General features: G+C 41.0%; 1 protein-coding gene across 1 annotated transcript in view; it reads right to left on the reverse strand.

The window, feature by feature from the left end:
• LOC117334820 overlaps positions 1-13155 on the reverse strand; it is a 56017-nt gene that overhangs the window by 15019 nt on the left and 27843 nt on the right. Inside the window, exons 11-17 of the mRNA XM_033894638.1 lie at positions 11949-12044; positions 11324-11425; positions 8918-9028; positions 7485-7671; positions 5256-5396; positions 4925-5019; positions 4740-4792 (exon numbers count right to left, since the gene is read on the reverse strand). Of these exons, the coding sequence (XP_033750529.1) occupies positions 4740-4792; positions 4925-5019; positions 5256-5396; positions 7485-7671; positions 8918-9028; positions 11324-11425; positions 11949-12044 (785 nt within the window). The remainder of the gene's footprint in view (positions 1-4739; positions 4793-4924; positions 5020-5255; positions 5397-7484; positions 7672-8917; positions 9029-11323; positions 11426-11948; positions 12045-13155) is intronic.

Here is a 13155-nt window from a genome sequence, read left to right on the forward strand (position 1 = left end):
AGAAAGATCCATTCAGTACTTTCTGAGAAATAGCGATAACAAGAATTGTTTACGGACGGACGGACGGACGGACCACGGACCACGGACGCAGGGCGATTTGAATAGCCCACCATCTGATGATGGTGGGCTAAATATCAGCTGATCAAGACATCAAAGCATAAACTAACGACACAGTAATTTCATTAAGCAAACAAACAATAAAGACATTAAATATTACATATTTAAACGTCGCCTGTCTCTAAAACGTTAATGAACACGTAACATTTACACTAGACCTAGGAAACCTACTGGAAACCTACGACTCCGTAAGAGATTACATTTGTTATCGAAAAGATGGACGCTGGTCTAGCTGATTGACCCACTTCCGTCACAAAAGTTGAGCGATGTCGTAAAACGACACGGAAAAATCGTCAAAAACAAATATTTTATTGGTACACAAACGGTGTCTCAATACTAATAATTACATACCTAAAAAGCACAATGCCTAGGATTTAACCGTTTTGATAAAATCATAATATGAAGTTACCAGTCGGTGATTGTTGGGGAGCGCCCCGTGATTATATATTTATGTTTAGATTTTACTGCCCCCTGGTGTTAGAAAAGTTTTAAAAAATGCATCAAGGGTTTTTTGGGATACAATTCTGAAACACTTACATTGTTGTTGTGAAACAAAATATACTTAAATAACCAAATAGGAAAAGAGGAAAATGCGGTATTAAACCACTACATTTGAAAACCATAAAACTATCAAGCAGAAACTGAAAAAATGACATATTAAATCAAAGTGTTTGGTCACAAAATAGAAATAGCCGACTAATATCTAAAATTGTTAAACACAATTTTACTTAGTTTATAGCATCAGTCTGCAGGAATAGGAATATAAAACAAAGAAACACAAACTATCTACCGCTGAATAAAAGAAATTAAATATCAACACTTATCACGATGTAAAAATAAAGAAATGAAAAAATAAAAGATAAAGGAACAATAATCAAAACAATAAGTTAAATAGTTAAACAAACAAGAAAAGTTAAACATATAATTATGTCCCTTTTAACTCTCCATATCATTCCAGCATACTATTGGCACAATATCAGGTTTAGGGAGTCTATTGGCTATCAAGAAACATTGCTTAAAGAGTTAAACACATTTGACCCCTGTGACCTTGAAAACAGGTCATTCAATTGAATCTGGTAGCCTTCATACCAGTATGCTTCAGACCAGATACAAAGTCCCCGGTCCTCTTGGTTATTGACAAGAAGCTGTTTAAAGATTTTAGCCTATTTGACCTCTGAGACCTTGAAAGTAAGTCAAGGTTATTCATTTGAACAGACTTGGTAGCCTTTCACCAAAGTTTTCTACCTATATAATATCAAGTCCCTAGGCCTCTCGTTTATAAAGAAGTAGTTGTTTAAAACTCAGAACCTTTTTGACCCCTGTGACCTAGAATGTCAGTCAAGTTCCTTCGTTTGAATAAATTTGGTAGCCCTAATTCATCCAAGCCTGTTACATGCCCAATATCAAGTCTCTAGGTTTCTTGGATATTCAGGAAAAAGAAAAGTACTGACATATAGTCACACCAAGCCTACAGTACTGTACATGTGGTCACCCTCCAGCCTACAGTACTGTACATGTAGTCACCCCCCCCCCCCCCCCCCCAGCCTACAGTACTGTACATGTAGTCATCCCCCAGCCTACAGTACTGTACATGTAGTGACCCCCAGCCTACAGTACTGTACATGTAGTCAACCCCCCCCCCCCCCCCCCCCCCCCCCGCCAACAGTACTGTACATGTAGTCACCCCCAAGCCTACAGTACTGTATATGTAGTCATCCCCAAGCCTACAGTACTGTACATGTAATGACCCCCCAGCCTACAGTACTGTACATGTAGTCACCCCCAAGCCTACAATACTGTATATGTAGTCACCCCCAAGCCTACAGTACTGTATATGTAGTCACCCCAAGCCTACAATACTGTATATGTAGTCACCCCCAAGCCTACAGTACTGTACATGTAGTCACCCCCCAAGCCTACAGTACTGTATATGTATACGTAGTCACCCCCGAGCCTACAGTACTGTACATGTAATGACCCCCCAGCCTACAGTACTGTACATGTAGTCACCCCAAGCCTACAGTACTGTACATGTAGTCACCCCCAAGCCTACAGTACTGTATATGTATACGTAGTCACCCCCGAGCCTACAGTACTGTACATGTAATGACCCCCGGGTGTTGCATGTTAATTTGACTGAAGAAAATAAAAGTACGGGATATGGGAATAGGGAAAATACAGATGTAGGAATGAAAGCCAGATGTAAGAGTACCCCCCCGTTTCTTTAAATGGGAAATTAGTTTTAAAAGAAGTTTAAAAAAGGGTTTTAATGAGTAAAGTAGTAGAAATGTAAAACAATAGAATTTAGAAAAATTTTTTTTCCCCCCCCCGGGGGGGGTAAGTTGGGGGTACATTAAATACCCCCCCCCCTACATACTGTAATGTATCACCCCCCCGCCCCAGTACTGTAATGTAATCCCCCCCCCCCCCCCCCCCCAACCACTACTGTACATGATACCCCCCACCACAGTACTGTAGATACCCCCAAACTACATACTGTAATTATTTCCCCCCCACCTACAGTACTGTACATGTAAACCCCCCCGCCTACGACTGTACATTATCACCCCCACCTAATCTGTCATGTAACCCCCCCTACGTAATTATGTAGTCACCCCAAGCCTACAGTACTGTACATGTAATGACCCCCCAGCCTACAGTACTGTACATGTAGTCACCCCCCAAGCCTACAGTACTGTACATGTAGTCACTCCCCAGCCTACAGTACTGTGCATGTAGTCACCCCAAGCCTACAGTACTGTACATGTAATGACCCCCCAGCCTACAGTACTGTATATGTAGTCACCCTAGCCTACAGTACTGTACATGTAGTCACCCCCCCAGCCTACAGTACTGTACATGTAGTTACCCCCCCCCCCCCCCCCAGCCTACAGTACTGTACATGTAGTCACCCCCAAGCCTACAGTGCTGTACATGTAGTCACTCCCCAGCCTACAGTACTGTATATATAGTCACCCCCCCAGCCTACAGTACTGTACATGTAGTCACCCCCAAGCCTACAGTGCTGTACATGTAGTCATCTCCAAGCCTACAGTGCTGTACATGTAGTCACCCCCCCAGCCTACAGTACTGTACATGTAGTTACCCCCCCCCCCCCCCAGCCTACAGTACTGTACATGTAGTCACCCCCCAAGCCTACAGTACTGTACATGTAGTCACCCCCCAGCCTACAGTACTGTACATGTAGTCACCCCCCCCCAGCCTACAGTACTGTACATGTAGTTACCCCCCCCCAGCCTACAGTACTGTATATGTAGTCACCCCCAGCCTACAGTACTGTACATGTAGTCACCCCCCAGCCTACAGTACTGTACATGTAGTTACCCCCCCCCCCCCAGCCTACAGTACTGTACATGTAGTCACCCCCCCCCCCCCCCGCCTACAGTACTGTACATGTAGTCCCCCCCCCCCCTACAGTACTGTACATGTAGTCACCCCCCCCCAAGCCTACAGTACTGTACATGTAGTTACCCCCCCCCCCCAGCCTACAGTACTGTACATGTAGTCACCCCCCAGCCTACAGTACTGTACATGTAGTCACCCCCCCAGCCTACAGTACTGTACATGTAGTCACCCCCAGCCTACAGTACTGTACATGTAGTCACTCCCCAGCCTACAGTACTGTACATGTAGTCACCCCCCCCCCAGCCTACAGTACTGTACATGTAGTTTACCCCCCCCCCCCCAGCCTACAGTACTGTACATGTAGTCCCCCCAGGCCTACCTTACTGTACATGTAATGACCCCCCAGCCTCCAGTACTGTATATGTAGTTAACCCCCCCCCCCCCCAGCCTACAGTACTGTACATGTAGTCACCCCCCCCCCAGCCTACAGTACTGTCATTAGTCCCACAACCCCAGCCTACAGTCTTGTACATGTAGTCACTCCCAGCCTAACAGTACTGATATGTGGTGCACCCCCCAGCCTACAGTACTGTAAAATGTAGTCACTCCCAAGCCTACATACTGTAACATGTTAGTTACCCCCCCCCCCCCCCCAGACTACAGTACTGTACATGTAGTCACCCCCCAACTACAGTACTGTACAGTGTAGTCAACCCCCCCCAGCCTAACAGTACTGTACATGTGTCACCCCCCCCCCCCCAGTCTACAGTACTGTACATGTAGTCACCCACCCCCCCCCCCCCCCCCCCGAGCCTACAGTACTGTACATGTAATGACCCCCCAGCCTACAGTACTGTATATGTAGTCACCCCCAGCCTACAGTACTGTACATGTAGTCACCCCCAAGCCTACAGTACTGTACATGTAGTCACCCCCCAGCCTACAGTACTGTACATGTAGTCACCCCCCCCCCCCCCCCCCCCCCCCCCCCCCCCCAGCCTACAGTGCTGTACATGTAGTCATCTCCAAGCCTACAGTACTGTACATGTAGTCACCCCCCAGCCTACAGTACTGTACATGTAGTCACCCCCCAGCCTACAGTACTGTACATGTAGTGACCCCCCAGCCTACAGTACTGTACATGTAGTGACCCCCAAGCCTACAGTACTGTACATGAAGGTCATGTTCATGTTGTCATACTATTTAGGTGTAAAGAAGCCATATGTTCAGTATTTTTTTTTTTTTTTTAAACTTACCTGCAGATATCAGAACTCAAGTGTCTGCATATCCCACTCTCCTCCCAAGCAACCTAAAATAGACATCACAAAAGGGTTTATAACATTAAACAACCTAATCTGTAGTTTTTCATCAAGAATAGATTCCCTTTTGAAGTTGAATCAATGGTAAACAATGCTAGGTGATGTTCATAAATTGTACTTACGTAAACTACATTTGGCTGAAGTGCAGACAAAGTTAGCACAATGCCCACTTCTGAAGTATCCATACTGATCTGGGGCACATCATTCGCACAATTTACTGAAAGAGAAAATTTCCATTTTGAAGAATTTTGAATTTACCAGGTAACTTTAAAATTTACTGACATTAATACAAAGTGTACATGAATTTAAATTGTAGCAGACATGCACAGCATTATTAAAATATGAATATTTTTTAGGAGAAATATATATCCGCATAGATTTTATTGAATGAAATTAAAAGATGACACAAAAAGGTGTATGAACAAGACATTACAATGAGATCTTTGAACCTACTTCTCCGGACCCTTGATCCAACCACATGAGTTTCACCCAGGTATTCTCTACAATCTCTTGTGGAACCCTTGACCAGACAGGACATTTCTTTAGATTCTAGCTCACCAGTCGACTTATTATCCCACTGTACCAAGGCTTTCTCTGTATAAATAAACTCACCATGAGTCACAATTCATATGTATCATACTCAGTTTAATTAAGGTACAAGCTAAAATTACCCAATATCACTTGAGTTAGAGTTATTCCCCTTGAAGCGGCAGTGCAAGTTATATTTGCAGATTTTAATGTTTTCAAGATGACCCCTCTGGTAACAATATTCTCCAGTTGTCATGTCTATAGGCAAGACATATTTGCTTATGCTTTGTATGGAAATGAGTAGGGTCATACCCGGGTATAGGAAATGAGTAGGGTTATACCCGGGTATAGGAAATGAGTAGGGTCATACCCGGGTATAGGAAATGAGTAGGGTCATACCCGGGTATAGGAAATGAGTAGGGTCATACCCGGGTATAGGAAATGAGTAGGGTCATACCCGGGTATACGAAATGAGTAGGGTCATACCCGGGTATACGAAATGAGTAGGGTCATACCCGGGTATACGAAATGAGTAGGGTCATACCCGGGTATACGAAATGAGTAGGGTCATACCCGGGTATACGAAATGAGTAGGGTCATACCCGGGTATACGAAATGAGTAGGGTCATACCCGGGTATACGAAATGAGTAGGGTCATACCCGGGTATACGAAATGAGTAGGGTCATACCCGGGTATACGAAATGAGTAGGGTCATACCCGGGTATACGAAATGAGTAGGGTCATACCCGGGTATACGAAATGAGTAGGGTCATACCCGGGTATATAACAGACATGCAGGGTCATACCCGGGTATATAACAGACATGCAATCATTCCACTTGCCAAAACAATTTTTATGTCAACACCAGTATGATAGCTTTTTCCACTTGCACTTAAACTTCAATAAACATTATCTAATCATCATACAAGAATCAAGTGTATTCATTGAAACTTATTTTTTTAGAAAGGAAATCACTTTTAAATGCATTGAAATTAAAATATACATATACACATATACCCCTAACTTAGATTAAAACTTTTACTCAGACATGTTAACTCTACCAATTCCAGCCGTAGTCTACTGCTTTTTAGACTGATCCTCCGCCTACCACTTAACTGTCAAAATCTTCCGCTTTATTGATATTTCTACCAAAATAAGGAAATTCCATAAGATTTCTCGGTTTGGCTTGGGGGAAGCCATATTTGTTGACTAAGAACTTGTTCTCACAAGAAACCTTTCAATGAAGCTGGTCTGAAATCCTCACCACGTGAAGTACTAAACATACTGTTAGAGCATATTTATCAGCTGGTGTAAACGTAAGAGCGAAAAAATATCATAGCGGGTCTTAATAACAAGAACGTTTTACAATTAGTCTATTGACTACGTATTCAATCACATTATTGACACCGAACGTGAACTCATATTAGCTACAACAAAACGTCAGATATCAGCGACTCCGCTGAGGAGGAAGAAAAAAAGAAGATATAAAACATGTACTTTAATTTATTTGCTTGTCAGTCTGGAGTAGAAGGTCAAAAATGTTTCTGTAAGAAATAAACTCGTCATTCAATACAATGATTGGATCAAAATGTATGATTTTGTGCATATTTTTTGGTCAGTCATGGTAGGAAAAATGGGATACAAAATGTAGATAAACATCGGAACACACACAGTCAAGGAATAAAAATAAGAAAGTTGACACATTTTTATTTCTTTCAAGCAAATTCTGCTGCAAATGACTCCTTGAGATGAGCAAGATTGTGAAAACAGTGATGTCAATCACTAACTCAAATATCAAATGTAAAAGGGTAATTTCATGTGTGAACAGATTCATTCTTGTTTCAGGTCTGAGATGAACAATGAGACTCTTTGTTCACTGTTATCAATGAAAACAAAAGCAAAATATTTTGATGACCAACATCAATAAAATCTGTTATTCAAATGTGTTTTTTTGTTTGTCTTTTTTATTGTATATAACTTGTATATATTTTGAAAAGTATTTGTCAACAAAATGCTATGCTACATGTACCGATTTGAAGATCTGAATCTCCCTATTTTTGGTCATCAGAGGCATGTCTGCCCTCACTTATAGATATGACAACTTCACAGAACTCTAAACACACAAGAGAAACTGTATATTTGTAAGTACTAACTGTGGGGTAAATGGCCAACAACGGTGCCTGTTCGGTCATCATCGTGTACTTCTTGTACTCGTTCCCCCAAAGGAAATTCTTTCCATAGCTGTTCACCAGGCTCTCCGGTCTGCTTGAGGAGCAAACGAATATCATCTTCGTTTCTTTCTCTATCATTTCTTTCCTTCATTATCCTTTGAACACTTTCCTAGAAGTATATGTTTTTCTAAATCAAATTTTTTATAGAATATTTCCAAAAACATTTCACGATCAAGGCAAAGTAACATAACAAAATACAGAAAACAAGAGGCCCTCAGGGCCTGTAATGCTCACCAGGTTGGATTTGACCAAACTTCAAGATAATGTTCATGTTCAATTCATTGATAGGTGTACTTATTGAATTTGAACAATACTGCGTACGGTTATAGGGTGAGGATCTCAACCACTTCAACGATATACCCAGAGTCAAAGTCCAGACTCCCTAGAGGTGTGAAAAGACCCCAGGTATTGATTTTAAAAACATTATTGTGTTTAAAGAAACTAAGTCCCTTGTGGTGGAAAAACACCCCAGCCCCACCATTTGTACAATTTTGAATCCACATCCAATACAGGTGCTACCTGCAGTCAAATATCAGCCATATCCATTGATGAATTTTAGAGAAGAAGCTGTTTATATCACTTTAGCCAAATTGACCCCTTTTGGCTGGCCCCTCAGGTCCCCATCAGCCCCATCAGTTGTATAATTCTGAATCCCCACCCAATAATGATGCTTTCAGACAAATATGAGCAAAACCCATTGTTTGTTTTTGGAAAAAAGTTGTTTATATCAATATAGCTAAATTCATCCCGTTTGGCCTTGCCTCTTGGCCCCTGGAGAGTCAACCCAACCATTTGTACAATTTTGAATATCAACCACCTAGACATACTTCCAGTCAAATTTTGTTTAATTCCAATCAGCCGTTATGAAGAAGAAGTCAATTGTTGAGGGACAGACAGAAGGACGCCGGACGCCATGGTATGGCATAAGCTCACCTTGGTCCTTTGGACCACTAATGAGCTAAAAAACAAATCTTTACCTATGTGACTTAAGTTAATTGAGTTAGAGAAAAAAACAACTGACCTCTGATATTGGTAAGTATAAAACAAAAAAACAATTGATCACTGTGACATTGGCAAATATACCCGTATTCTTGAAGTCATATAAAGCTTTTTGTCTTTTTGTTTGAATAATGATTTTGACTAACATTACCACATTTCATCAAATTTGAAGCTGTTTGAAATGTGGGCTTTAAAGGCAAAAAGAGTTGAACTCTATAGTCAGTACTTGTAAATTTGACCTTGGGTTGGATGTCCAAAACACAATATGTAATTTCTTAACTTCTATTAATACTAAATGTGGTTTAAATCACCCTGATGAGGATGACAAGAAATTGTTCACAGATAACACAACTTACCATGTCCTCAGGATCATCTCCAGTGAAAGACTTTATAATATTAAGGACGTCCTCAGGAGACATAGGTTCCCACTCATTCTCCAACATTCTCAGTATATTACAAGCTAGGATCTGTGAAAATCATAAAAACATTAAACTTTCATTAATCAGCTCTAGTCTAGTGGTCAAACCATTTTGACTTTAACAAGAGGCCCAATGGGCCTGTATCCCTCACCTGGCTCTACAGCAACTTTGAAGTTGATTGAGTTCATTTCTACAGATACTATGCTGATTATCATAGTAAGCTAGGTTTATTCATACTAATAAATTTTCTAGTCCTTCATTCCAGCATTTTATTGGCCTAATATCTGGTCTAGGAGGCTCTTGGCTATCGCAAAATTATTGTTTACAGATTTAAGCCGATTTCACCCCTGTGATCCTAAATGTAGGTCAAGGATCATTCATTTGAACAAACTTTGTAGCCCTTCACCCCAGCATGCTACAGGCCCAATATCAAGTCCCTGGGCCTCTTGGTTATTAAGAAGAAGTCATTTGAAGAATATAGCCTATTTGACCCATGTGACCTTGAATGAAGGTCAACATCATTTATTTGAACAAACTTTGTAGCCCTTCACTCCAGCATGCTACAGGTCCAATATCAAGTCCCTGGGCCTCTTGGTTATTGCGAAGAAGTTGTTTGAAGATTATAGCCTATTTGACCCATGTGACCTTTAATGAAGGTCAAGGTCATTTATTTGAACAAACTTTGTAGCCCTTCATCCAAGCATGATACAGGACCAATATCAAGTCACTGGGCCTCTTGGTTATTGAGAAGAAGTTGTTTGAAGATTATAGCCTATTTGACAAATGTGACCTTGAATGAAGGTCAAGGTCATTTATTTGAACAAACTTTGTAGCCCTTCACCCTAGCATGCTACAGGCCCGATATCAAGTCACTGGGCCTCTTGGTTATTGAGAAGAAGTCGTTTGAAGATTATAGCCTATTTGACCAATGTGACCTTGAATGAATGTCAAGGTCATTTATTTGAACAAACTTTGTAGCCCCTCACCCCAGCATGCTACAGCACCAATATCAAGTCGCTGGGCCTCTTGGTTATTGAGAAGAAGTCGTTTGAAGATTATAGCCTATTTGACAAATGTGACCTTGAATGAAGGTCAAGGTCATTTATTTGAACAAACTTAGTAGCCCTTCACCCCAGCATGCTACAGGCCCAATATCAAGTCCCTGGGCCTCTTGGTTATTGAGAAGAAGTCGTTTGAAGATTATAGCCTATTTGACCAATGTGACCTTGAATGAAGGTCAAGGTCATTTATTTGAACAAACTTTGTAGCCCTTCACCCCAGCATGCTACAGGCCCAATATCAAGTCCCTGGGCCTCTTGGTTATTGAGAAGAAGTCGTTTGAAGATTATAGCCTATTTGACAAATGTGACCTTGAATGAAGGTCAAGGTCATTTATTTGAACAAACTTTGTAGCCCTTTACCCTAGCATGCTACAGGCCAAATATCAAGTCACTGGGCCTCTTGGTTATTGAGAAGAAGTCGTTTGAAGATTATAGCCTATTTGACCAATGTGACCTTGAATGAAGGTCAAGGTCATTTATTTGAACAAACTTAGTAGCCCTTCACCCCAGCATGCTACAGGCCCAATATCAAGTCCCTGGGCCTCTTGGTTATTGAGAAGAAGTCGTTTGAAGATTATAGCCTATTTGACAAATGTGACCTTGAATGAAGGTCAAGGTCATTTATTTGAACAAACTTAGTAGCCCTTCACCCCAGCATGCTACAGGCCCAATATCAAGTCGCTGGGCCTCTTGGTTATTGAGAAGAAGTCGTTTGAAGATTATAGCCTATTTGACCCATGTGACCTTGAATGAAGGTCAAGGTCATTTATTTGAACAAACTTTGTAGCCCTTCACCCCAGCATGCTACAGGCCCAGTATCAAGTCACTGGGCCTCTTGGTTATTGAGAAGAAGTCGTTTGAAGATTATAGCCTATTTGACCAATGTGACCTTGAATGAAGGTCAAGGTCATTTATTTGAACAAACTTGGTAGCCCTTCATCCCAGCATGCTACAGGCCCAATATGAAGTTCCTGGGCCTCCTGGTTATTGAGAAGAAGTTGTTTAAATGAAAAAGTTGACGCCGGACGGCCGGACGGACGGCCGGACGGACGGACGGACGACGGACGCCGCACCATGGCATAAGCTCACTTGCCCTTCGGGCAGGTGAGCTAATAAACAAAAGAGACCAAGGTGAAATAGAAAGTTTCTTGTGGTTAAAAAGAAAAGGGGAGACAACTTTAGTACCAAAAGAAGAAAAACTTTATGTGTAACATTTTATGGCTGGTGAGCTGAAAAGTGAGCAGAACATTTTAAAGAAGACGGTAGTAATTGAGGCTCTCACCTGTTGCCATGTCTGTCGGCCGAGCAGTTCTCCGGATTTAGTGAGCAGTTTTCCTCCTGTTATATTTGTAACTGATTCCAGCCGGGTGTAAACCTCCGGCATCTACAGTAAATACCATCAAACACAATTACCACTTACTCTATCATCTCTAAATCGGCATTAATCAAAAAAAAAAAATTTCAGCTTTATTAATTTATTCAATGCTGTAATTTCAGCTTTATTAATTTATTCAATGCTGTAATTTCAGCTTTATTAATTTATTCAATGCTGTAATTTCAGCTTTATTAATTTATTCAATGCTGTAATTTCAGCTTTATTAATTTATTCAATGCTGTAATTTCAGCTTTATTAATTTATTCAATGCTGTAATTTCAGCTTTATTAATTTATTCAATGCTGTAATTTCAGATACTATCTATGTTTAAACTATGTATCAAACAGGAATTATTTAACGAGGAATTACCAACATCTGTCATTTTAACAAACAGACCTGCCTGGTGTTTCCAAGTGCTATCAAAGGTATTCTTAAGTTCTGGAGCACCTGTACTACACACGGTAAAGTATGGGTTCTAAACATCATTTATATTTTATCATTCCAAACAGCACTTGGAAGTTTATCACCTTACCTGTGTTGTGTCTCCAACTGGCACTACAAACACCGGGATACCCAACTTTTTCAGTTTCAAAGCTATTGTTAACAGCTCATTGTGCACCTCCATAGTCTGTAAAAAAGACAATAAATGGTCATTCATTTGGCCCTTCAATGAGATAAACTACATAAAAAGTATCTGGGAGCGCTTAATGTCAGACAGAGGTTTTTAACCAATGCAAGGCCACACATATAATTATGAATACATCACATAGTCTTTAGTTAGCTTTGTGAAACAGTAAATTAAAGGTAAAACACAACAATGCAATAATTATACAATTTACATAATATGCAGTTACTGTGTTTTCAAGACTATTTTTGAAAATTGCCACCTGGTGGAAATTGTGATTTCTTTTCTGTTTGTGCAGCAATGTGTAAAGTTACAGTTACTGTAAAAATGAGGAACATAGCAGGATTTTGTTTCCTTGCATAATTTTTTATTCTTCAAACATTTTGGGATTTCGATAACATCAGTGGGAAGCAAACATAATCAAGAGTGGCCTGGGGTCTGAGCTCGGACCAATATACATCGACAGGAACAGCACTGACTCAGTCTGAACTCAGACCAATATACATCGACAGGAACAGCACTGACTCAGTCTAAACTCAGACCAATATACATTGACAGGAACAACACTGACTCAGTCTGAACTCAGACCAATATACATCGACAGGAACAGCACTGACTCAGTCTAAACTCAGACCAATATACATTGACAGGAACAACACTGACTCAGTCTGAACTCAGACCAATATACATCGGCAGGAACAACACTGACTCAGTCTGAACTCAGACCAATATACATCAACAGGAACAGCACTGACTCAGTCTAAACTCAGACCAATATACATTGACCGGAACAGCACGGACTCAGTCTGAACTCAGACCAATATACATCGGCAGGAACAGCACTGACTCAGTCTAAACTCAGACCAATATACATTGACAGGTACAACACTGACTCAGTCTAAACTCAGACCAACATACATTGACAGGAACAGCACTGACTCAGTCTGAACTCAGACCAATATACATTGACAGGAACAGCACTGACTCAGTCTGAACTCAGACCAATATACATTGACAGGAACAGCACTGACTCAGTCTAAACTCAGACCAATATACATTGACAGGAACAACACTGACTCAGTCTGAACTCAGACCAATATACATTGACAGGAAC

This window comes from Pecten maximus, chromosome 9 (assembly GCF_902652985.1).
Source record: "Pecten maximus chromosome 9, xPecMax1.1, whole genome shotgun sequence".
In the NCBI taxonomy this organism is placed as follows: domain Eukaryota; kingdom Metazoa; phylum Mollusca; class Bivalvia; order Pectinida; family Pectinidae; genus Pecten; species Pecten maximus.